This window comes from Parasteatoda tepidariorum, chromosome 1, assembly GCF_982258835.1.
Source record: "Parasteatoda tepidariorum strain Cologne lab strain chromosome 1, Ptep-v5.0, whole genome shotgun sequence".
Taxonomy (NCBI): domain Eukaryota; kingdom Metazoa; phylum Arthropoda; class Arachnida; order Araneae; family Theridiidae; genus Parasteatoda; species Parasteatoda tepidariorum.
Window position 1 is genome coordinate 1,834,548 of NC_141755.1, and position 27,014 is coordinate 1,861,561.

Here is a 27,014-nt window from a genome sequence, read left to right on the forward strand (position 1 = left end):
TCCTGTATTTATCCATTTCATAAAAAACCTATTATCGTAAATACTTATATTTGATACATATCTGTGAAATTTACTAACCCTGTGAATATTTTTATAATCATGGAAATTAAAATAATTTACAGTATTTTGCACACATTTATCGAGAATATTTGCTCAGTTTGTGTTTTATTTCTATTTTAGGCTCGCTCTTTTAAATTTTCGAAAAGAAATAATTTTTTCATATTGTAAAAATTGTATGATTAATTATGAAAATACCAAAGTTACTATAATACTCTTTTAAGTTTCACAGACGAACATATTCTTGTTTTTTGAATGAAACACAATAAAATTACATTAAAATTTTTCAAAACTACTTGTTTTCAAAGCTCTTTATTCTCCAAACTTTTCCTTCTTTCTATTTTATGTATGTTGCATGAAAAAATTTGTGTAATTTAAAAAAGGCTTTTAAAGAGGGTCGAATCAGTTCCGACTGTTCCCTCCACTACATGTCCAAATGTTAAAACGGTTGTTGCTCAGGAAATATTCGGGGCTCCACTCTTAATAATATTTCGTAAAAAAAGTAGTTTAAACTGGCAGTATAAGAGTGTGCGCGGATACACTAACGTCAACAAGTAGTATAAGTTGCTTTTGCTTCAATAAACAATTTCTGAAAAGAAATACTTGCCGGTGGCATCGGTTAGTTTATAAGATCGTCTGCGAAATTTAAGTGCTTTTTTTTCAAGTTTCAATATTGGGCTCAGTGAAATAATGATATACATATTTCAATTTGATACTGTCCTGAAAGTTAAAACAAAAATTACGTTAATTTAAAAATTTTTTTTCTGATACAATCACTTCCAAAACTTTTCTCTTCTACTTTTATGACAGATGAAAAGCGTGAAAAATGTTTGTATTATTATCACAGAGGTTGTTAATAGTAGTTATTTGGTCTAAAAGAGTACTAAAAGTCTCACATTTTATTTGGCAGTATTATAAGGCTCTAAAGTTTGTCTTGTACTGGCAGTTATGTTATTAATCTTTTTAAATGTATGAACTTATATATGCGTTAAATAACTCCCCTTTGCTGTAATGTCTCAGTTTATTCGAGTAACCACTATTTTTCTTGAATGATATCGACAAGGAATTACTTTTTTTTTGTCTTTATCATTTCCTCAAGAAAAAAATGCTCTAAACTTCGTAACTAATATAAGTTTGTTATAAATTAACATTTTGGTGTTACCAATAAACCTTCAATAAAATTTTATTTCATATATGCCCTGTAACACTATCTTGTTTTTAATAAAAATTGCTTACTTCTTATTAAACATTGAAGTTTAATGCGTGTCATTTTTTTGTTTGAATTTTTAGGCTTATGTCCTGACTGGTGTGACATGAAACCTGAAAATGCTCTTAAAAATGCGAAGGAAGCTATGGATTTGGCAGATAATTGGTTGGGAATTCCTCAAGTAAGAACGTTTTTCTTCTTTTTATAGAAATTAAAGTTTCATATTGTTTTATTTGTTAGTGAAAGTTTTATTTATTTATTTATTGAAATTAGTAGTATTAGGATCAATAATAAATTGATGAGTGCGGCATGTAGCAGTATATGTTTCCAAAAATATTTCAATTTTAGGACGCAACTCCGATATGTTGAACTAATTTTTGGTTTCTAGAGTTTATCTCAAGATATGAATATAATAATATTCTTACATTCATTGATATCATTACAAATTAGGGTCTCCTAATGTCCTCATAATTTATATATTATATATATATATATATATATATATATATATATATATATATATATATATATATATATATATATATATATATATATATATATTGAAGGAGATCAGTACAGAATACTCTGCGTAAAAACAATTTAATATGACTTTAATTTTCATAAAAATAGGTCACTCTCACCTTATAATTTGGAAATTAAATTAAAACAGCTCTTGTTATTAAAGTAAAAACATTTGCAAAAGTGAAGTTGTTCTTTGAGGCTAATAAGGTTTTGTTTAATGGAGGTTGTTCTTTTAGCTTACTTGCGATGATCTGCAAATAACTTTATCAAAAACCATGAGAATTCCTTCAAAATAATTTTAAAAAATCAGAAAAAAGGATTTGCTAATGTTGAAATTTTAAAACACGTAAATTTGTTTTCTGTATAAAATATAAATACTCATTTATCAATGTAAGAAAAATTTAAAAGCAAATTTGACTTCCTTGTCTAAGAAGCTAATGGCTTAATGTGAAAATGTTTTTGGAAAGAGGTTAAGAATAATTAAATATTATAAATGTTCAGAAACTAAATGCAAGTTTTATGAATGTTTCATTTTTCTGGGTTGGAAAAAAGCTTTTGAAAAGTTTAGTCCTGAACAGGTGTATTTTAAATTTAAACATAATGTTTGAATGAAGGGATAAAGTTTTCCAAATTATTGTGATTTTCTAATGTTTTTTTTTTCAATTACATGTCTTAATGTTTTATTTTTTTTAATACTTTAAAAAAAATCTTATAGCTTGTGAAACCAGAGGAAATGGTGAATCCTAATGTAGATGATATGTCGATGATGACCTATCTTTCTCAATATCCTAAAGCTGAACTTAAACCTGGTGCTCCCTTGAGACCTAAAACCAATTCAAACAGAGTTAGGTGCTATGGTCCTGGAATTGAACCCACTGGAGTAAATGTTGGGGCACCAACCATGTTTACTGTTGAAACTTTCAGTGCCGGAAAAGGAGATGTGCAAGTTTTTATTGAAACTCCAAAGGGAGGAAAGCTTGAACCTGTAAGATTCTATTAACATTCTAAAATGTTTGTTTACTTTCAATTTAAGAAGGAAAAGAAAACTTGATTTGTTTTACACAATTGCTAATTTAATCTGATTTATTTTTTATTTAAAAAAAATTCAGATTAAAATTTCAATTTAAAGTAACAACTTCTTGTCAATCAGATGAAATTGCAGAAAGTTAAAGTTATTGATCCTGAATATGTTGATCACTAAAAACTCTTTAATAGAAATTATAATTTGGAACATAATCTATACTAAAATATTTTTGTGAAGAAAATGCTATAACAACTTCATTTCTTTTCTAATTTCTTATTGTAAATTGTATTGAAATAGAATGTGTAGTTTTTTTATAGTATTCACAACTTATTTGAAGTTTAATTAGTATTTATTGTAATAATAAAAAGTACGTTTTTTAGCAATATTATGTTTGTATTCAGATTTAATGTGGGTATCAGGTAAATTTTAATAAAAAAAGAGTGAAGCATCACTTGTTCTATGACAAAGTATGGTTTTCGTATTTTAACTACTTAAAGATATTCGGTGAATGCATAGAAAATGGAGATAGAATCTCGAACCTCCTACTTAGTAAATGCTAATAGAAGGTGATTCTTCAACCTTCAATAGTTTGCAGCACAAAACAGTCAGACTCTGAGAAAAAAGTCATAGAATAATTGGCCTACTAGCTAATTTTTATTTGTATGTTAAGTGACTTATTATATTTGATTGCATCATTGAGTGCATAGAATAATAATTTATTTTGCTAAGTTTTTAATAAATTTCTTTTCGATAAAAGTAAATGCCTTGCAATTAACCTACAGGTAATTTCTATACATTGGTTGCTCCATACCACTAAAATCTCATTCAATAGGTTCTTCTTTGTCAAAGCTTTTTCTTTACTTTAAAAAAAAAATTAAATGGCAAGGGCATATCAGTTAGTATTGCGTAAAAGCTATACTGAAACCAGTATCGAAATTTTTGAGGATTTGAGGAAATGTTTGAAATTTTTTAGTGCAGGAGTGCATTTCAAATGTAATTCAATTTATGTATTTTATAGAAAATAAGCTTTTTTCTTATTATTTTCTTTTAGGTAGAAATAAAGTTTAATGATGACAGAAGTAAGACTTACACTGTAAAATATACTGCTCAAATGGAAGGACAACATAAAGTGAGAATAATTTTATAAAAAGTTAGAAATCATACTGAACGAAAGTAAGTGACACATTTTTGTTATGTATTAGGTGAAAGTTTTATTTGCTGGAAAAGAAGTTCCTAAAAGTCCATTCTCAGTTATGGTTGAAGGTCGTGCTGGGGATCCTGCTAAGGTTACTGCATCTGGACCTGGTTTAGAGCCTGTGGGTGTAATGGCTGGAAAACCTACTTACTTTGACATTTTTACTAAAGGTTAGTTTAAATACAAGTTTAATGAATTGTTATTATGGTTAAAACCAGTCTTCTTAAAGACAATTATATTTATGTATGAGGAAATATAATATTAATTGTTTTAATTATTTTAGATGCTGGACGTGGTCAGGTAGAAGTAATTATACTAGATCCAAAGGGTAACAGGAACACAGTACCTTGCAGAATACGCAAAACCGAAGATAATGTATATCGTTGTGAATATGTTGCTCAAACAACCGGAATGCATTCCGTAAATGTTTTCTTTGCTGGCCAACAAATTCCGAAGAGTCCGTTTGGAGTCAAAGTAACTCCAGGTAATATGGCTTTAATTGAAACATTTCATTTATTTATGTGGTTTCATTTAGTTTTTTATTCTGTACAATATCTATTGTTTTTTGCTAACTTTAAAGACAGATGATTATTATAGCAGAGTTGTTAAATAAAAGGAAATGTTATCATGTTGTCTTTTCAGCCCTCTAATTATTGACCTCAAACTCAATTTATAAAGGAACACTGTTTCTAAAGTTTTTTTTCCCCAGCTTACTCACAATCGATTCCTTATATAGTATATATAGTATAAAGAAATTTTTAGCTGCTCAACTCTGCTTATTTCCTTTTTATTTTCCTTCCACGATAAAATCTACTTATACACAGTAGAATTTATTATTTTTGTTATTCAGATTACTATACATTCACATTACAATACATTCACATTGTTCATATTATATTATTTTCATATTTGCTCTACAGTTACATATTTAAAGAACCTTTTATTTTAAAATTTAAAAAAACTTGCAGAAGTTTAATTAAGCATATAAAAAAAAATCACGTTATTCCCAACTTTCCTCGGAGATTTCTGTATCTGAAATTTATGTTTTTCTAAAATAGGTACTACAAGTGAAAGAAAATTTTGAAAACTGTAATATTCCATCAGAGACGGCAACTTAATTCTAGACAGCGGATAAATATTTTTGAGTGGTAGTCAATTTTAAACATGATTTTCGCTTTAGTAATTTCGATTTATAGGGTTTTTTACTCATTACTTCTAAATAATTCTTTATGTGATGTGCCATTTTGTTACAGTTCAGCTGTTTAAAAACTTGGCGAAATTAACCAAAAATCTTTAAATTTTGTTTTGTAGTTCTCTACCGTTTTTAAAAATATTTTCTCGTATACGGAGCAGTTTGCCTCTCTGATATTCGTTACACCTATATATTTAATTTATTTATTATGATTTGTTAATTATTATGTAATACATAATATGAACCGTTTTTTGTTAGTTTGTGATGCACGAAAAGTGAAAGCAACTGGTAGAGGATTGCAGAAGAATGGTATTCGAGTGAAGGATGTTGCTGATTTTAAAGTCTTTACAGAGAATGCGGGAAATGGACAGTTAGATATTAAAGTGATTGGACCAGGTTTAAATAGTTTTATTCAACATTTTTTTCTAAATTTTCTCTTAATAATATTTATTATTGAAATGAGTTCTTATGAATTTAAAATATATTACAGTAATTATGATTTACTTTTTACTAATTCTTGTGTCCTTATAGTTCCCTGATATTTTACTTCAGTCTGGTAAATTTAACTGATCCAATGTTTTAACATTATGAAAACTTTTAATTTTTTGCACCAACCTGTTTTAATATAAATTTCTTTTAAGTAAAAGTAATTTTGCTTTTTTTTATTAAATATTTTCTGGCTATTAATTATTAGGTGGTGTTCAAGAAAAAATTGATATTCGCAAGGTTGATGAGCATACATATGAATGTGCGTATTATCCTAATCAAGAAGGACGTTATATTGTTACAATAGCATATGGTGGTATGGAGATTTCCAAGAGCCCATACGAAGTGAATGTTTTACCTTATAAGGAATCAAAAATTAGAGTATATGGTCCAGGTTTATATGGAGGTGTTGCTGGTTATCCTGCCCGATTCACAGCTGAAACTAATGGAGAAACTGGAACGTTAGGTAACAGCTTATTTTAATATTGAGGAAATTAATATTATTCTAGATCACATGAAAGAAGAAGATATAAAACGTATGATATTTAATGTTAAGTTACCAGTAAAACTTGATATTTGCAATTAATATTTCTTTCTAGGTTTTGTTGTTGAAGGACCTTCACATGCTAAAATCCAATGTTCTGACAACGGAGATGGTTCTGCTGATGTTGAGTATTTGCCAACTCAACCTGGTGAATACGCTGTTCATATACTCTGCGATAAAGAAGATATTCCTAAATCACCCTACATGGCACAAATTTTACCCAAAACGGATTATCATCCAGAAAATGTAATTTTATTTTTTCGTATCATTTTATAATAATAGAATATGCTTATCCACGATTGACGAGCATTTTTTTTTCGTTACTTCAGCAATGAATTTTGTTTTAAACGTTAAACAATTTTCTGTTTAGTTTAAAGAAATTAAAGTCTTGAATATAGCTAAAAATATCTCAGCATCTACTTTTTCTCCTAATACCGTCAGGAATAAAAGATGACTTCAACAGATGGAATGATTATGAATGTATGAAGTGTGAAAATATAACGTCAATAAGAGCTTGTAAACATTTATTTAGTTAATTCCATTAAAAAGTTTTTAAAGATTAATTGACATTCTTCCATGATAATTGTTATGCAATTTTTTACTGTAAGTACAATATTTTAAACTGTAAAACTTAAAAAAGTGATCGCCAATATTTAATTATTATATATTGAACAGCTGTGAGTGCGATTTTATTGTATTTGTCTTACACATTTCCTAATTCATATTTTAGTTTAAATTACTTAAAATTTGTAATGAAGTTATGATACTAAGCATTTAATGTGAATGAGGTTCTGATATCTGACCTGACATAGGCATTCTAGGAGAAGTACAAAAAATGAACTAATACTTAGTTGATGATCATTTTCCTAAATAAGATGAAAAAAAAATGTTAAAATTGGATTATAATATTTGATAAGGTCAAGGAAGCAAAGACAAGGCTCGGAGTCAGACATTTTTTTTTCCATTATGTGTAGTCAAGTTACTCAATAAACTAACAATTGCAGCACTTACAATTAATTATTTGTCAAAGTTTTAAATTATTTTTGAATATTTGTGTTATAAGGTCATGGATATTACAAAATTGTTTTCTGTTTCATCTAGGTACAAGCATATGGCCCTGGTATACAACCTACTGGAGTAGTTCAAAATCAGCCTACAGATTTTACTATTGACTGCAGAAAAGCGGGCGGACATGCTCCATTGGATGTAAGTGTTTTGGATGTTGATCTTAAACCAGTTGACCTCAAAGTTGTTGACAATAAGGATGGCACATTTAAGGCTGCTTACCGTCCAACTAAAAAGGACAAGCATACAGTGCAAGTGAATTACGGTGGTGTGTCCATACCAAAAAGTCCTTTCAGGGTATATATTTTAGCATTTGTTAAAGTTTTCCATTAAAAAAAAAAACCTTATTAGTTTTCTTTTTTTCACTTCATTTTATTTGTTACTGTAGATAAATGTTGGTGAGCCAACGGACAGCAACAAAGTGAAAGTATTTGGGCCTGGAGTTGAACCGGGTGTGAAGGCTCAAGTTCCTACACATTTCAACATTGACTGCCGTGGTGCTGGTACAGGTAAAGTGAATTGATTCATCAATGTCCTTTCTTAACATTTTTCAATGATGAGAATATCTTTGCAATCTTGCATATGTTTAGATAATCTTTTAATTTGGAAATTTTCTCAGATAAGTCAGAATTAGAGAATAAGAATCTACCTACAGGATATCGATGGAAATTTTTTTTTGTTGGAAATGAGAGAAATCTAATAATGTTTGCAAATAAAATTTTTTAGAATACTATCAACTGCTTTTTTAAAAGTGATTTATGTTTTTGAAATATTTTGTTTAAATTTTTTGAATAGATCACAAAGGAAGAATTATTATGCAAAATCAAAGAAAATTTTTCATTCTTCTTTTTAAACAGTTCTCATTATTAGCATTTGAGATATCAAATAGGAGAAAAGGTGAAGAAGGCTAGTGTGGATATTTTCATAAATTTGTGAAAAGCATAATTTTTTTTTGTTGTTGTTCATGATGCCTTAAATTATTTTCATAATTTCTTAGGCAATGTGCAAGTCAAATTAACAGATGAAAAAGGTGGTCTAGTTCCGATTCAGATTTTAGACAATGAGGATGGTACTTATTCTGTTGATTACAATGCTCCTACTCCTGGAAATTATAAGGTATTTTTTCTTATTTTCAATTTCATTTGTATAGGTTGTATTATTTATTAAAATTTGCAAGTTGCATTTTTTATTTAAGTTACATATATTTAATTCAACTGATTAAGCTTATTTGTGCAATGATTCTATAAATATCAGAGATGGCTAAATTGTTGGTTTGTGGAATCTTTATTGTAAATCATGTCAATCTATGAGCTGTGTAAAATTTTTTGAAATGAAAAGTGGCTCTGTGCAGAAAATATTTCTTCTTCCTTGACAATCCGGACTGGGTGTATTCCTCAGATTTTTTTTCTACCTAAAAAGTGTTCGAAAGTAATACCGGTAGATCGTTTCCAAACCATCTCAAATTTCGTCTGGTATTTCCTCAAGTGCCTGTTAGATTGAAGATTTTTCTGATGGTGCGATATTCACCCATCCTGATGTTTTGCCCTACACATTTTATTGTTTGTACTTTAATGTAATTATTGGTATCACGGTTCTTTATATTGTAGCTATAAATTGAATCTTTTGATTCATACTTATAACTTATGGCATAATAATACATTGACATATTTCTTGTTTAATGGTTTCATTAGGGTCAAATAGTTCATGTATCTTTGTAAATAAATATATATTTCTTCCTTCATTGCAGCAATTTAACACATTATTCATGTTATCCTCTCTTTCGGAACTTTGTGACAAAAGTTTCAAAATATTTATTCTTCAGCAAAAAAAAATTCTCTAAATTTTGGCATAGCTTAATTGAAATAAAGCACATATAAGTTTAGTTATAAATAGTTCGATTTATCAAGTGTATCAATAGAGGTGTTCTGTTTTCGGATATTTTCCAATAACTGTTAGAAATAAATTAAACGAAATGAATCGTCTATTTTTCTGAAATAATTATAATTCAAAAATTGTAAAAGTTTAGAAACTAAGTTCAAACATATTGATTTTTATTTTAATTCATTGAATTAATTAGCATAAATGAAGCTTCTAATTACATATATAGAAGGTGAATATTATTAGTTTTCGAAAAAGAACACATATATATTAATGATTAACATTTAAATATACTCTATCTTACTTTGAATGCATATAGGTGTCTGTTTCATTTGCTGGAAAGGAAATTCCTAACAGTCCAATAAAAGTGAAAGTTGAACCACAAGTTGATGTCAGTAAGGTTAAAGTTGATGGACTGGAACCAAGTAAATATTTTTTAATAAAACAATTTCTGCTTAAAAAGTACAAATTCTTGCTAATACTCAATTTTGGGTAATTATTAATTAAAAAAATCCTATTTTTACTAATCTTTTTTGGAAAAATAGGCAATCAGAATATTTTAATTTCCTATTCGATTGGGCTGAGGCTAAGAGGCTTTCTTAATAATGAGTCATTTAGGTCCAATTGATTCTAAAAAAAAATGTTAGAAATTTTTATTTGGATTAAAGAGAGAATATAAGTAAAATGTTTGAAGGGCAAAAAATTTAATTATTTAGTGTGTGCTTTTTATCGATTTATTTATTTATATTTTGCGAAATTTGATTTCAACGAAGTTAAAACTAATTGTGCATCTGTATCTAAATAAGAAATTCATTTATTTCATTCATCAAAAAATAGTTGAACCAAAAAAATAATCCTAAGCTTTCATTTTATAGATCATAAAAATCATTTGTGTAAAGTGAATTTTCTCCTGCGTCTCTTAATATTAATTTTAATTCAATATCATAAAAGCTTATTGAAAAATAACTGCTAAAAATATTGATGTTTACTTTAGCATCTTTTGTTCGTAATGATGTTTAGTTTTCATTATTTGACCTTAACATGGCTAAAATCAGTTTTCAAACATGAGCTTTCAAAAGATTAAAATTCAACTCTAATTTTAAGTTTTAAAAATTATCTTGTATAAAAATATTTGTTAATCCTTATAAAGAGTTGAAATATTTTTAAATGCTAATGTCAATTGTTTATGATTGCTTCTGGAATTTGCATTTTTATAAATGTATAAAAACTTTTCTTAAATAAGAAATATATATTATGAATAATTTAATGCAAATAAGAGCGAGAGTAGAATGCTTTAGATATGTATATGTTGTTTTCAATACAAAAACTTTATTTCAATGTAATTTAAGATTAGAAGAACTGAAAATTGCAAAAATTGTTTTTTAGTCTAATGTAATTGTGCATATCTATTGTATCAAATATTTGAAACTTAGTACGTTTCTGAACTGCACTTAACAAAACAAGCACTAAGTGCTATTTTAAATCCAAATCAGGCACAATTAAGCTTAGAGAGAATTATAGTAAATATCATTAGTTTTGGATAATTTCACAAATTTTGTATATATTTTGAAGCTAAATGTGCAAATTAAAACTAAATGCATATAGTATTTTAAAACGTTTTATTGATTAATCAGTAATTAAAAAAATTCACCATTTAAATTGCTATAATGAAGTAAATAATTTTTCAAAACACATAATACCATAATAGTACGGTTTTAATCCGTAAATAAAAAAAACGAAAACCTTTAATGATTTGATTTAAGATTAAGCTTTTGAAAAAGTATGAATATATTTAATATTTGAAGTCTAATTTTGAGCAACCTATAAAAAAAGCACATGTTGCTATCATACTCAATACTGCACCAAAGTTTTCAACAAACTTTTAAAATAAGTTTTTTTTAAGTTTACTTCTTACTGCTTTTTACGAAACTATTTGAAATTTAACTTTTCAGTTTCAAAAATAATCAGTTATATTTCTTTCATTATTTAAATTAAAGTTAATCCCAATTTAAAGTTAAAAATTTGCTAACATCAATTATTCAGGATTCTATAACTTTTTCTAGAAAAAATGAAAAAAATAATGAAAAAATTATATGATTATTTCTTTTCATCTTAAGTTATTTCATGTTCAGAAAATTATTTTTATTGTGTATTGTGTTGTATTCTGTCATAATTTTACTTTTTCTCATTTTGTGCATAGCTGTTGTAAATGTAAGTGAAATAGTTCCTTTGATATGTTTCCTCCTATTCAGGCTTTTGCATTATTATTTTAATAAGCATGCTTCTATATCATTTTTTAAAATAAATCTTTCTATAGATGCTTGACTTTTATATCTTTTGAGCTTGGCTTGATTTATTGTTCCAGATGCACTCAAATTTTTTTAAAATTAATACTTTATCTTTTGTTTTGTCGCATAAAATGGAAAATAAGTAAATAACATTCTTTATCGAAGCTTTTTAATTTACTTATTTTCGCCAAAGACTATTAAAGCTTATACTGTAGACATATTTGTTAGCAAAACACTATTGCTTATATCTAATAATTTCTATAAGGTGTGAAACTTTTTTCTTAGAAGAGTACAACAAAATGTTTCTGCATAATTCTGTTGCGTATCATTTATTATCAAAAGCTATTAACACCAAATTATTTGTACTAAAATTATCAAAATTGAAAAAATAACTAGTTAAAAGGACTTAATTACCAATTTTATCTCTATAATAATGAAATTTAACAAAGAAAGCACCTAAATATTTAGAAAAATAGTTTAATTGTCAAAGGTTATTGGTTTCTGGCATTTTATTTTTAAAAAAATATTATAAATAATTTAAAAACTAATCACTTACATAAAATGCCATCTGGTAAAAATTTTTCAAATCCCCCCACCCCTAAATCAAAGCTTCTTCAAATTTCTCGTGAAACTGAAACATCCAGTAAGTTTCTACCTTTTCTTGCTCTTTAGCTTTTTATAATAAAATTGGTTTTGTTAATTTGAGAATATGGCTGATTCTGGTTCTTGTAAAGTGTTATTGACATTTAATCTAATTCTCTATCAAAATTTATGGACTCAACATCTATCTTTATTTTATAGTTATGGACTATCATCATATAATCATCTATCTATTAATAGTGAAAAATGTTTAAAAATAATTGGAATTCTAATAGTCAAGTTTTACTTTTATACTAAACATATTTTACTCAGCTATGTGATTAATTTTCTTGTCTATATAGTTTATACACAATATGCTTATTTTTTATTACTTTTGTTCAAATTTAACTGAGAATTATTCGCATAGTTATCACAGAAATATTTTTTACTCTTATGTGTTGTTATGGTAAAAAGAAAATGTATGAATTCTAAATGAGCTATGCTGCGTTTCTTCCTAGCATGAAATAAATCGCTATACTTAGCTTCAATATATTTGTCAATAAATGATTTCATTGAAAAGTACACGGTTTAAACAGTATACCTTTTCGTAAAAAAGTTCTTATTTTTATGATAATTTTTATGTATTTTAACAATCAATTAAGATAAATTTTATAACTGAAATTTTATAGCATACTTTACATATCTTAATAAAATTAAGCGTCACTTTATTTTTTAGGGCTTAAGTAGTCAAATATTTTTCTTTTTTTCATATTCCTGTCTATTAAAATTATATTCAATCAACAAATTATTATTAATTATTACAAATGAATTTTTGTTTTCACATACTTGTCAATACACAATTTGTAATTTTCAAGTATAGTTTTATTCAATGTAATATATTAAACTTTAAAAGTCTTTTCTCGGGAATGCTTGCTTATTGCTAAGGATTTAAATTTAAATATTGAAAAATAAGATGATTTTTCAGTCAATTTTTCATTATCTTTTTTATAGGTTGCAATTGTTAGTTCCATAAATTATAACTTTACTTAATGCTTTCTATGTTCAATTTAATTATATGCATAACTTATATATATTGTGTTTATATAAAATGTAACTTGTTATGACTATTTAAAAAAGGTTAAAAATATTTTCAGAATCAAAAACAATGTAACATTATAACTTTTTTAAATATTATTAGAGCTTGGAATGTTCATTTTGTGCATTGTTCTTTTCAATCAGTTGTGGAAAAAAGAGAAAAAAACTAACACTGTTTTTTAAAGGGTTTTTCCGCATTTTGTTCTATTTTATTTCATTTCATTCTTTAACGACTTATACTCTTAAATGCTTAAAATTTTGTAGAAAACTTTACTGGAATATATTTTCTCTTTATCTTTTTAAATTTTCAATTTTTATAATTATTCAGCTGTAATAAAATTTGCAAGTTGCCCACTCTTCCAGATGCTATCCAAATGTTCAAATTTAGCAAACAGTTTTTGTAAAAAGGCCTTTTTTATGACGTTTTTCTTCAACATATTGGGTATTTATTCATTTTTCATTCAGACTTAAAAATTATCTCTTTAAATACTTGTTGTGTAATATATGACTGCAAATCGTAAAATACAATCTTGTCCTTAAAAAGTTAGCTCCTCTTTTTAAATTAGTTCACATACAATTTTTGTGGAAGCAGAAAATTCATACATTTAGGTCGCATGCAATCACGTTTTGACAGAAATTTCAGAAAGATAAACTGCATTAATGTTGTTGATGCTTCTCTGAAATAATTATTTTAGAGAAACATCAACAACATTAATGCTGTTTATCTTTATGAAGCAAAAATTATTGAAATTTCACCTTATTTAATTATCATCACTTCCGGAAAAATACAAACTGTTCTCTTACATCAATTGATTAAAATTGGGTTGCAATGGTATTTTCATCTACCACAATAAAAGTGAAGTTTTAAATAATCCTTTATTTTCTGAAACAATGTTTGCGTTTTTTGTGAAATTAAGTTCTGTATTTTTATAAGTGTATATGGCTGAAATATAAAAACTAGCTGTAATAGATTATGCATTTTATTAAACGATACAAAGAGAACAATCCCAACATATTTATCTTAAATATTTGGCATGTTGTAGCTTTATTTTATTGTTTCCTTGAAATTAATCGCTGATTATAGCAAAGTAACTAAATAATTTCTTTCATTATCTGCCTTGAGCATTCTTAAAAGTCATCAAAACTTATTTATGTTTAACCATCTCTACTTAAATGTTATTATTAAAATCTCGATCAGCTTTGTATTATAATAAAAGTAAATCAAAAGATTCAATAATTTTTTGCTGTATTTTAAAGTCCATTCAAAATTCAGGAAATTGTCAATATTATTATTATTACAATTCTCATATTAAAACAGATTTCATTATTTTTAAATTAAAAATTAAGTCCTACAACTCAAAATTAAAAAATTTTTAATCTTAAAATGCGCATATATTATGCTGCTATTACTTTGCTGAATTTATTTTCATCTCACGCTACATGTGTATGAAGTTACATTGCATCGTTATAATTTTGCACGTTTTGAAAAATGAAGTTCACTGTATTAAAACTAAAACCTTAAAGGAATCCTTGTTTTTGCTCTTGCATGTTAAAAGGATAAAAATCAAAAATTGCTCACTCCAACTTGTTACAAAAAAATTGGTTTGAATTTACATTTGTTATAAGTTTCATTTCCTAACTGAAAGATGGCATGTATATATATATAAACATAACCCTGCATACTACCATAGTGTATTAAATTTAGTCTTGAAGATGACTTCTGGCCTGATCCACTCTCGCCCAATCAGCAGCCCCAATCAATTCTCTGCAACAATTCAGAGTGATTACCAAAGGTGCTGGCTGCAATCAGGCTGACTTTGCTGTTTCCATAACGAGTCCATCGGGTCGCCGAGTGAAAGCCCACATCATTCCCACAGCTGAGGGGTTTTTGGTCAACTTCACTCCCACAGAACTTGGACATTATTTACTTAGTATTTCCTTTGGAGGCATACCACTGACTCCTGTGCCTTATCGCTTGATGTGCATGTCAAACGCCGATTCGAACAGAGTTGAGGCCTACGGTCCTGGCTTAGACCAAGGATTAGTGAACAGGCCTGCTGAATTTGTCGTTGATACGAGAGGAGCGGGACATGGTAGTTTAGGAATAACTATTGAAGGTCCTTGTGAAGCAGCTATTAACTGCAAAGACAATGGTGATGGGACTTGCAATGTAGCTTACTTTCCAACTGAAGTTGGGGAGTACCTAATCAATATTGCCTACGACCGCCATCACATACAAGGATCTCCATTTGTGGCTCTCATCACTTCAGACGTGGATGTTTGGAACATCAGAGTGCTGGGAAATGGCATACAGCCCCAGGGTATGATTATTCATCCCCTGGCCAGGCTCTTAATATGCATGATATTGCCTAAATAGCCTGGCTTATTATGAATTATTTTTCTAATTTAGTCTTAAAACAATTGTGAATATTAATTGAACTGCATGCAAATATCTTAATTTTACTAGAGAGTGATTAAAGCTTATTTTACGTGTTGGCTGCAGAGATTTTATTTGCTATAATTCCAGATGTAGCTATCTGCTTAACGAACTTTTTTTTCAACCTTCATTCATTTTAGTAGTTTTTTTAAATTCAACCTTTAGTACATTTCAATGTGCTTGGAAAAATTCTTACTTGTTTGTTATTTTTTTTCTTTTGTATTAATAAAATTTTTTGAATTTCTCATTGGTTCTACTAAGTTATGCTAAGTTATGCTAAGTTATATATGTACCCTAATTCTTACATTATAAAAGAATGGCAGAATCTATTTTTAACTGGAATGAAATGAATCCATTTATAGTTATAAAAATTTATTCCTCAAAGTATTTACATTAGATTTTACCCAATATTAAATATACAGTAGAACCTTGATTTAACGACACTCGTGGGACTGAGCAAAAATGAAGAAAATAATGGGACGTTGCTAAATCAAAGCTATGAAAAATCCCATGAAAACTAAAATTTTAATGAAAATAAATTTAATTATATTTTGTTTAATTCTTAAATACAGTTTGAAATTTGAATGTAATTTATTTAGTAAAGAGAAAAAAAAAACTGAAATTGTATTAATAAAAAAAATCGGACATTTTTTCCTTGGTCTTGAAGTTATTCTCATTGCGTCTTGAAGTACACAATTAATTTTTCTACGATCCAAGACATTTCTCTTCACGTCTTTGAAGAAACTTTTCAGTCTTGCTTCATTAAAAGAGGAGATTCACAGTCTTCTTCATCACTCTTGAAATTTTCATTCTGTCAGTATTTGACATCATGTTCTGAAATATCCAGTGTCTGTCAGAACTGATGAAAAATTACATTTTCTGATACCAGTCACGATGCAGTCTTTGGAAGCTTTTTTCCAGGAGGTACTGTCCAAGCTGAAACAGTACTTCAGGGAAATATAGTATTGGAGGAAGGACACTCTAAATACTAGAATATTTTTACATTATTGATGCGGGTCAGTAGGGGAACTAAGCTGAAAAGACGTTAAAAGTGGGATATCCCTATTGACGGGTGACGTTGAATCAGACTTCTACTTGTAATTATATAAAAGGAATTTCTACGTCCGATGATTGTTTTGTCTCTTTGCTATGCACATTTCCTCTATATTTAAAAATAGTTTTCTAAAAGAAAGTCTTGAACATTCAAAGCATTCTTTTTTTCTTTCTTTAATTTTGCTTTGAAATCACAATGATAGTCTACCTTTTCAGAAATTGAAATTATTTAAAAACACTTTTTAAAGTGGAATTTTTAGTTTCTTTGAATATGTTGTCAATGTTAGATTATTAAGCATATTGATTCATGCTACTTGATTTATCTTGATTTATTACCACTAAATGCAAAGTTGAAGAAAGTTAGTGAATTTTTCTTGTATTTTGCTTTTAGGCAAGTTTTCTTTTGGATATTTTCTTGTATTTTGCTATTCTTTATTGGCTATTAGTAAAAGATGTGTATATCTTATTGAAAAAAACCTTTTTGAATTTTAAAGAATTTATTTTTTTTCTTTCTATTCTCAACTCTTAAAAATTTGTCTTGATTAGATAAAAGTGCATTAACATGACTGTATATTACTCTTGTGTATTGAAACTTTACTACAGTATAATGTTCTACTCTAAATAGTACACAAATCTTAACTACTGTAATGAAATAATTTTTTTCTGTGATATAACGAAAAAAATCCTGTTACTATCTCTAACTTCTTTAAACTTGAATTAAAGTACTACTTCTTCAAAAAGTCTCTGAATTCAGTTAGTCCATGAGATTTTTTAAAAATTATCTTGTAGAGTGAATACTAGTTTCTTATTCACTGCTCTGATTTCCAGTAATATTATTTTATATAGTATTTAAAAAAAATATTTGGGCTGTTCCCATACCTTTCGTAATATTAAACTTTTCCTCCCTCAATTTGTTCTTTTGTTCAAGTTTTTGTTTCAATGATTGTTTAAAAGAGTTTCTCTTTATTGATTTATTCATCCCTATTACTAAAATCCTGCCATATTAATAGAGAGTTGATTTCTTAGTAGTCTTAAAAGGGATTATTAATTTGAAAGCAAAATATAATTTTATTCAGCATTCAAATGTATTGATATTTTATTTTATGCAAACATTGACATTTTAATTTTGAACAAAAAATATTTTAAAATTATAGAAATATTCAATGGTGAGAATTGTAAACTGAACCATACATATTCTTTGATATCTTGTCTAATTATTATTTTGAAAAATAGCTTTTTTAAAAATATTTTGCAAAAAAAGTAATTAGATTTGATAGGAACTGTATTTTGTTAAGGCTCGGGTACATTTTAGTTGTTAACACAACTTCATTTATTTAAGTTAAAATAATTCTTTTTCTAATCCTAAAATATCTCCTGAGATTTGTTACTAATCATGATAAAAAATACATTTTAGGTGTGTACATCGATTCACCAACAGAATTTACAGTTGATGCTCGTGCTGTGTCAAAGCGAAGTGAGGCAAAAGTTCAATGTAAAATAACAAATCCATCTGGTACTAAAACTGATGCTTTTGTTCAAAGTCAAAATGATGGGACCTATAAAATATGTTACACTCCTTTTGAAGAAGGTATGTACGTGTTTAGATATTCTTAGATCAGACATTTGCGATCTTTGTTTATTTTGAATTTTTTTTAAAAATTAAATAAAAAAATGATGATAATTTTTTCTTCCCCCTCTTCCTTTCCAATAAATAAGAAATTAATGATTGCGTTCAATTTTATAATCAATTTTTTTCCGTAAGGAATACTCTAGGGAAAAAAAATCTGAAATCTTTGAACTTTGAGCTCTGTCTGTCTAATTAGCAAACAATCTGTACAATCAAATGATTCTTTTTCCTACAGTAACTTCTTTCATCATAATGCTTTCGATCGAATTCAAAACTATCAAAAGTTTTTGTACTTTTTTCAGCCAAAATTGTTTCTTTCAAAAGTCGAAGGGAAATCACTGTTCTAAAAAAATTGGGAGAAAATGGGAAATCAGTATTGTAATAAAATGTTATGAAAAATATTGTTTAAAAGAATCAGTATTAGTTACCTTCAAAAATGCTTTTTAAGTCTAATTTTTTATTAATTTTATTTCGCATAATTTTATTTCAATTCTTAGATGATTCACCGTTGCTAAGGTAAGTAGCGTAAATCATCCGTCAGGTGTTTAATAAGATGTTTTGATCAGGTATTTCATAAGCACAGAGCCACCAAAGTGTTTTCTTTTATCTTTTTTTTAAATCTACTGTTATTCATCAGATTCAGGTTAGTTCTGTTTGTTTTCACTACCTTGAGTAGATAAAGTTGTCTATGTAGTGCAGTATATCCAACTCTTATGTCTTTATCTCCTGAGCCAGGATGACTCAGAAGATAGCCTTCGCCTACCAGTTAGGTGACTCAAATTCGAATCCTAGGGGTGGCTGGTTGATACAAATTTCGCTCTCGGCCTTACACCGATCACAATGCTGATGAAAAATATTCTCAGTGGTAGACAGATCATGGTTTAGAATTCTCGTACTGTCCCTCTAACCATGGGAGGTTGTTGTGGTTTTTTTCTGCGAGTAATGCAAAAATGGTTTATCAAAAAGTCCTCCACAAAGGCTAGGTTCTCCCAGTGCTTGGTCCAAGAGTTCCTTTGTCTTTTGGGTTGTGCTCAAAATTACAAGGCAGCTGAATTGAACGCTGATGATAGTTTGAAACTCATAATTGGGTCGGCTGTTCAATACCGGTTATAAAATAAAATAAAAAAATTAGAACTTTACATTTAAACCAAATAAATTCATTTAGAGTATTTTATCATTTCTTACCTATTTCTACTTTTATTATTACTTACTCATTTTCGTATCTGTTTGTGAGGGGCAAAAATTTTTCAACTTTGACTAGCTAGAGTTATCAAATTTGGGTAGGAGTTTTGTGCTGAATGGCAGTACAAGTGTCACAGTTGCACTTTAGTACTATGTTATATTAACTCATTTATTTAAATCTTTCCATATAATTATTTTAAATTTTTATATACCCTTAATTTCATAATAGTTTTAATTTATTATATGCAAATTTTCAAATTTTTAAGGGAATTTACTTATCTTTTAGAAAAGAATTTTAACTCTTTATATGCTTTTCTTTGTTATAATGGGATGCGAAATTCTGTCTTTCTCACCCCAAGAAATTCTTGGGGTGAGAAAGACCAACCTCTTTTTGGTCTTCGTCGCTCCATTATTAAGAAAAAATCGTTTAAATTTCACAAATAATAAATTAAATCTGTTATGAAATTAAGAGTAAATAAAGATTTGAAATAATACGATGGAAAGATTTAAATAAATGAGTAGTTGTAACATTACACTAACATAGCATTCACTGTGACAACACGTTTCAATCATTTCCAGTTCCCTAATATCTAATCAAAATGTTGATCTTCTGTCATAGTCCTAGTACGTTTCAGACACTAAATTAGAATTAAAAAAAATAATAAAATAAAAATGCTTTTTTTCGAATGTAAATTTTTTTTAAATTTAAAAAAATCTCACTTCCTGCTAGATTTAATAATTTGCATTGTATTTTATAGGTAATCATACAATTGATATAACATACGATGGATTACCAGTTCCGGGAAGTCCTTTCAAAGTAAATGTGTTGAGAGGTTGTGATCCTAGAAAAGTGAAAGCATTTGGTCCTGGTCTAGAGCAAGCCATAGTCAATCAGGTAAATTTAAATGAGTTGCCTATAGTTTAATGAACTCGAAGGAGGATTTCATTCAAAAATATCTATTTCTGTATATCTAGGTGAATTCCTTTACTATTGAAACGAAAGGAGCTGGTAGAGGAGCATTAGGTTTGATGATTGTTGGACCTGTTGAACCCAAAATGACTTGCAAAGATAATAGAGATGGTTCTTGCACTGTGGAGTATATCCCAGTTGAGATTGGACCCCATGAAATCGGTGTTAAATATGCTGATCAGGATATTCCAGGTACTGTACAATTAAATAATAATAAAAAGAGATGCAAAGAGTTGACTTTTGCTTATTTTCATTAAAATTTTTCTGTTTGTAGTTGATAGTTTTTAGTGCTGTACTTTATTTGTATGCATGTAACTAAAGTAACTTGAGGTATATGCCAGTTCTCAAAGTACACACTTATTGCTAAGTCATGCAAATAAAGGTATTTTAACAAATGTCTTTCATTAGTAAATGTATTTTTGGGTCAGAAATTATTCACTGAATAAAATTTTAATTAATAATAAAACTTATTTAACATAATTTTTTCTTCTTCTGAAATAAATGCTTTTTTTTTTTTTTTTTTTTTTTTTTTTTTTTGCTGATTATACTTCTAAGAGTAGTGATACATAAACGATTCATTTTTTTGAAATTTTAATACTTCTCGAATTTTTATACTTGAAAATTATGTATTGCAATTTAATTAATCTTAATTATTATAAAAGTAATTTTGATTATTTTAATTAGTTTTGAAAAAAATGTAATTTTAACATTTAGTATAATTATTTTAAATCTCATTTCTATTGAAAGTTATTATATATAAGTTTTATTTCTATATTAATTAAAAAATTATATATTTTTTGGTAATCCATTGCGGAAAAAAATTTTTAATCATAAGAACACAAAAAGAAAACAAAAACAATTTTACACTTAAAAAAGGAAAAGCATTTTTTGAATTGTTGTTAAAAAATTACACGATGCAATGCTTTTATTGATAGAACTTTTAATGGATCTTCGATTGAATCACAGCAACTGTATATTTTTAAAGAAAAAAAGTCGTTAAAAAATTCATTTATGATTTAGTTCCTTACTAAAGGAAAATGTACAATTTTTACTGTAATGCATGTCAACCAATGTTAAAATTCAAATGTCAAGAAGTAATAACTTAATCGCATTTTGAATGCTTAAGAATTTAATTTAAGAGGATAGACGTTTTTCATCCTTTTTTCTTTCCTCTGCAATATAATGAATTCTCTTCTATTTTAATTATTTAGTGTATCCCACAGTTTTTTAGGGAAACATTAGTTTTTTTTTTATTTACTCTATGTTCATGATTTTGTTATAGCAATAAGAAGAAAACCTTATTTACTTCATATGAAAAAATCTAATTGTCAAACAATGTGTTGTATTTATTTCTCATTGCTTCTAATGTATAGTTTTGTAGAGTACTTATTTTGAATTTCTTATTTGTAGGAAGTCCATTCAAAGTGAATTGCACTGCCAGTGTTGATGCCAGTAAAGTGAAAGCGTATGGACCTGGTGTCGAACCTAACCAGTGTCGTGCAGGTAAACCAATTCCTTTCACAGTTGATGCTACAAAATCTGGAAAGGCACCACTCGATGTTCAAGTATCTTCAGAAAAAGGTGATTTTTCTTGAAATCTTCCATATTTTTTAAATTCCTTTTCTTACTTAAATGGTTTATGCTAATTTTGAAAACATTTTCTTTTTTTTATACTGTATAAATTTTAAAGAGTATTCAAAATTGAAAGTGTTTGTTTCATTACATAAGAATCTTATATTATACCAAAAATAAAATATTTACGCAAAAGTAAAGTTTTTACTTGGGGCTACATTAAATTTCGTTTTTGTTATTTTGAATATAAATGATACCTTAATGTAACCTTAATATGACCGTAAATTTTAATTTATTTTAATTTTGTTTGAGAATTCTTATTTTCACAAGAAATTTTGAAATGAACTTGTTGAAACTCTTATGTTATGGAATTAGTTGCCATATTATTAAAATAGAATTATTCTATTTCATTGTTGTAGTTTGCAAGTATTTTTTTTCTCATAAGTCTATCAAAACTACATTAAATCATAGTTATAAATAGAATTAATTTATATACATAACGTAAAAAAATGAGTTTATCAAAACATACATTTTAATTTGCTCAAAATCATTTGTTATTTTATTAATCTGCAATTCTAGAAATTCAATCGTTTAATTAAATTTCGATATTACATTTCAACCTTTTTTTATACAAGAAATGTGTGGGCATAAATAAATATTAAAATGTTTAAAGATCGTTTTTTCTTCTGTTATTGGCATGTCTTTCTTAAAACAACTTTTTAACTACTAAGCTTTCAACAGATGTGTTTTTTATATGCAGTGGTGTATATTTTAAGTATATATTTATGCTATAAAAGTGTTTATTTTCGAGATATTTTGTTTTAAACATACCTTTACTTTTATTAGAGAAGTAGGAATTTAATGACTATACATTCTATGGAATGCCAGACTTCAAACATTAATAAACTTTTCATAGAGTCATTGAATGTGCGCTGCATCATCTTACTTTAATGCTAAAGCTTGAAGTCAGTAAATACGATGATTTATATAATTAAAAAAAAAAGTTAAATATATTTTGTAATGCTTACATTTTTAATGTTTTATCATTATTCATTATTTGTGTAATAATGATGTTTTAAAAAATGAATAAAGGTATTTTAAATTTGTAGTTTTAAGCATTAAGATGTCACTTTAACTATGGAATTTCTTAAATAGGACCCGTTCCTACAAAACCTCAAATTAAGGATAACGGCAACGGTACTTATGATGTATCTTATGTACCTCCTCCTGAGGGTAGCAAATGCAATGTCAAAGTTGCGTATGGTGGTAAAGATATTCCTGGAAGGTATATTTAAAATATTACATAATTGTTTAAAATGTAGTGTTGACATTTTGTCATTTGTGCATTTGGTTTATATTATTTACAATTCTTTTTAATGGTTCATTTTAAATTATCTCTGTTTAATATAATTGTTTATATTATTCTTGTAAATTTCATATTAGCCAAATACACACGTTGATTTTTAACATAAGAAATACTGAATAGCCATTGTGAATCATTACAATTTTAGGAAATAAATGTTATGTTCCTGTTTGTTATGTAAAGTTTTTATGGTCATGGAAATTATTTAAAGTTATCAAGATTTTGGTTCTAATGATTTTCTAAGAAAATTTTAAATTCGTTTTTCTTTAAACCAATTACTTTTTTACATTTTCATAATCTGAGTATTCATGGTTTCATTTTAGTGTTCTTATGTATTTATATTTTTTCTACAACTATGAAACAAAAATTCAGTACTTCTATGGTTACAAATATGTTCAGCTATTTTATTTAATAGATGCAATTCATCTTTTGAGTTTTAAATGGTTAGAAAGAGATTCTAAATGTATTGTCTAACATAATGATTATCATGTGGAAGATGTGAGCGCAAACATGAGTAATTTCATTTAATAAATTGATTTCCCTATTTAATCACACGTTTTCCTTCTCTCTTTCAGTCCATTCCAAATGAAAGTTAAACCAGCAGTTGAACCCAAAAATGTAAAGCTTTCTGGACCTGGTGTACAAAACAAGGTTCCAGCTAGTCTTCCTGTTGAATTTACAATTGATACTAGAGAAGCAGGACAGGCAGAACCTGTAGTTGACATAAAGGTAAGCAACTATAGCTTTATTATAAGAATGGCTTCAAGTAACAAAACCATTTAAAATCCTAAAAGCTTCATGAAATGTTTTTTATTCTTCCATTTCCTACTTTTTTACCCCTTATTGTCAATCCCAAACTGCGATTAGATCTGCAATTAGATTTGGTTAAATATTTTTTTTAAAGCAATGTTTGATAGAAAAGTTTTTATGTATATTTGCCTAAATAGTCTTAATTGTTACAGGTTTAAATAGCTTAAAAGGACATTGAAAGTTTTTATTCATGTAGCGCAAATCTCGAATCATAAAATTCTATGGAATAGTGGCTTTTACTGTAAAAAGTTGAGCTGTAAAATGTTTTGTAAAAAAAAGTTTTGAAATGTTTTTTCAATTAAATAAGCATTTTTATTAAGAAATTTGTGATTTTTTATTCTTTACCTTTCCAAATTTATAATCAATAGACTATTGAGTTCAATATGTTAATGAAAAAGTATAATTAATCTTAAAATGATTTCTATGACTTTTGTAATAGATGTGGAAGAGTTTGAATCTTTATTTAATAAACACAAATATTCAGAATTTCCCAATATTTTCATTACTTTATTTGGTTACTTTTGGCATAAAAATTTAAATTAAGACTAGTAAAATAAACCATAGACATTTTTAATTATTTAGACGTAAATTCTTTATTTAATTTGTTCAGGCATTAAATTTAACGATCGCTGAAAATGTAAGTTAATTTCTTAAGTTGGATGCAAATTTTTTAGATATTTAATTTTTTTCTTCACTTACCAGGTAAATTGTTGATTGTTATGAACTTTTCTTAATTTTTTATCAAATAATTATCATATGCTGCTTAAAAAATGTATTTTTATCTAGCATGAATAAAACATAATACTTTTCTCCTGTCATTTTTTATTATGTATTTAAATGAACCTAGCAAATTTTTCAATAATAAATTCCGTTAATATCCTTTCTTAATACTATTTAACAATACTACTTATATGTTTTTTAAAAATTAGTCTTAGATTCCTAATGATATCATTTACTCTTTCAGAAACCAGACAACAAGCCTTTGAAAGCACAAGTAATTAATAATAATGATGGCACCTACAAAGTGCGTTACGTTCCTGAAGACGTTGGACCTCATAAAATTTCTGTTAAATACGGTGGTCAAGAAGTGCCAAACTCACCCATTACAGTAAATAGTTACGCTGTTGGCCAAGCTGATAAATGCAAAATAACAGGTTTGTGAGAATTTTTCTCTCTTTTAAACTATTCAGCATTGAAGGAGGCAAACTTTTAAACCCACACTATTTCTTTGAACAGAAGGCATTGAAGACAAAGTTTCGATCGGTGAAGAATATTGCATCACTGTAAACACAGAACAAGCTGGTATGGGTGCCATTACTTGTAATATTACGAGCAGTAACATATCAGGGGACGTTGACATTCACGTGGAAGACAACAGTGATGGAACATTTTCGATATTTTATTCTGTAAAAGAAAAGGGAGATTATACAATTAATGTGAAGTTTGGTGGAAATCCAGTTCCTGGTGGTAGTTTCACTATACAGGTAAGTTTTTGATTAATTTCTTTAAACAAAAGACTTTTAAGACTTTTTCATGAAGTAAACTCAGAGGAGCGAAAGCCCATGGAGGGCCTAGGCCAACTGTGCCCTGTCACAGTTTACTTGATCTTGGGCTCTGGGGTGCTGGAGATGTTCCGGTTAGATGGTCAGTCGAACGCAAAACGTGTTTAGTCCCCAAGGATGCTCATTTCAGGACCCACAAAAGGGATGAAACGCTTCGCCTGGACGGAAAATAGAATCCGGCGCTTGTGGCATGGCAGCGCTACTAAGTTTTTATGAACGCTGAAAAAAATTTTTCAATAGATTGTTTTATTAATTTTCAAAATTTACTATAATTTTCACACATTATGATTTTGGTAATCATCCAGTTTGAATTATTTGTTAATAAAGCAATTTAAATATTGTAAAATCTCCCGTTTCTTTCCCAATATATATTTTTTGTTACTTTTACCCAGTCTTCAAATCTTGCTCTTAATTGATTTTTGAGGTGTTTCATGGCAAAAATAATATTGCGTGAAGGAAGAAAAATTTAGAACAATCTGCGGTGAAAATTGTAAAAAACATACCAATAGATTTAAATTTTTCATTTCTTAGTGGAAATAGAACATTAGTTCTTGGAATATTTACATCTCTGTATGTTTAATGATTTCAATTTTATAAATAGCAAAATTATCAATTTGCGTTTATACGTTACATTTAAATGTTTTAAAATTTTTTGAGAGTTTAGAAATTTGAATGTACCACAAACTTAGTAAAAATAATATCTACCAACATTTTTTAAATTCTTTTGTCTAGCACTACTTGTACATTTCAGCAAATGTTAGAATTAATATGCATACCAGTTTGTTTCCAGAGTATTCCTCAAATTTAAAAAAAGTTTTCTTCAAGTAATAATGAAGTATGCAAGAATACTTTGTTTATAGTCGAAAAAAATTATGACTTTTGGATGCATCAATGCTTTTGTTAACAAAGTTCATATATCTTTAATGGCTAGTCATTGGACATTTTATAACAAAGCATGTTCTACCTAAAAAATGTGATAGAGACAATTTTATCAAACAAAATAACATTTTTAAAGGCATGTAAAAGGCCACATAAATTAATGTTTAGGGGAATTATTGAAACAAATTTAGAGACAGAACTGATTCCTATTTGAATCATTAAATAACAAATAACTAGAATGAATAAAATTCAAAAAATGCTGATAAAAATTTTGCATTTTAAGATAGTGTGAGTATCAATGAATATAAATAATTCATAAACTCCTCATTATCAGCAGAATTGGAAGTTTCAACAACCACGTTTTGGACAATCTACAAAAGGATTAAAACATGTTTTAAGACATGCTTTAATCATGTTAGACTGCTTT

General features: G+C 27.5%; 1 protein-coding gene across 3 annotated transcripts in view; it reads left to right on the forward strand.

Annotated features, from left to right (window-relative positions):
- The window catches only part of LOC107438849 (filamin-A), a 117,130-nt gene that overhangs the window by 57,134 nt on the left and 32,982 nt on the right, over positions 1 to 27,014 (forward strand). For 2 of the 3 annotated variants that reach the window (XM_071180270.2, XM_016051240.4), the window contains exons 5-24: positions 1,348 to 1,445; positions 2,502 to 2,771; positions 3,862 to 3,939; positions 4,013 to 4,175; positions 4,289 to 4,489; positions 5,456 to 5,593; positions 5,892 to 6,149; positions 6,283 to 6,473; positions 7,329 to 7,589; positions 7,681 to 7,801; positions 8,290 to 8,408; positions 9,490 to 9,595; positions 18,037 to 18,210; positions 20,190 to 20,326; positions 20,407 to 20,593; positions 21,812 to 21,982; positions 23,129 to 23,258; positions 23,912 to 24,065; positions 25,111 to 25,300; positions 25,383 to 25,630. In XM_071180270.2, coding sequence (XP_071036371.2) covers positions 1,348 to 1,445; positions 2,502 to 2,771; positions 3,862 to 3,939; positions 4,013 to 4,175; positions 4,289 to 4,489; positions 5,456 to 5,593; positions 5,892 to 6,149; positions 6,283 to 6,473; positions 7,329 to 7,589; positions 7,681 to 7,801; positions 8,290 to 8,408; positions 9,490 to 9,595; positions 18,037 to 18,210; positions 20,190 to 20,326; positions 20,407 to 20,593; positions 21,812 to 21,982; positions 23,129 to 23,258; positions 23,912 to 24,065; positions 25,111 to 25,300; positions 25,383 to 25,630 — 3,395 coding nt within the window. Of the gene's footprint in view, positions 1 to 1,347; positions 1,446 to 2,501; positions 2,772 to 3,861; positions 3,940 to 4,012; positions 4,176 to 4,288; positions 4,490 to 5,455; positions 5,594 to 5,891; positions 6,150 to 6,282; positions 6,474 to 7,328; positions 7,590 to 7,680; positions 7,802 to 8,289; positions 8,409 to 9,489; positions 9,596 to 14,880; positions 15,454 to 18,036; positions 18,211 to 20,189; positions 20,327 to 20,406; positions 20,594 to 21,811; positions 21,983 to 23,128; positions 23,259 to 23,911; positions 24,066 to 25,110; positions 25,301 to 25,382; positions 25,631 to 27,014 lie in introns of all 3 variants that reach the window. The other variant, XM_087158073.1, reaches the window with a different exon arrangement.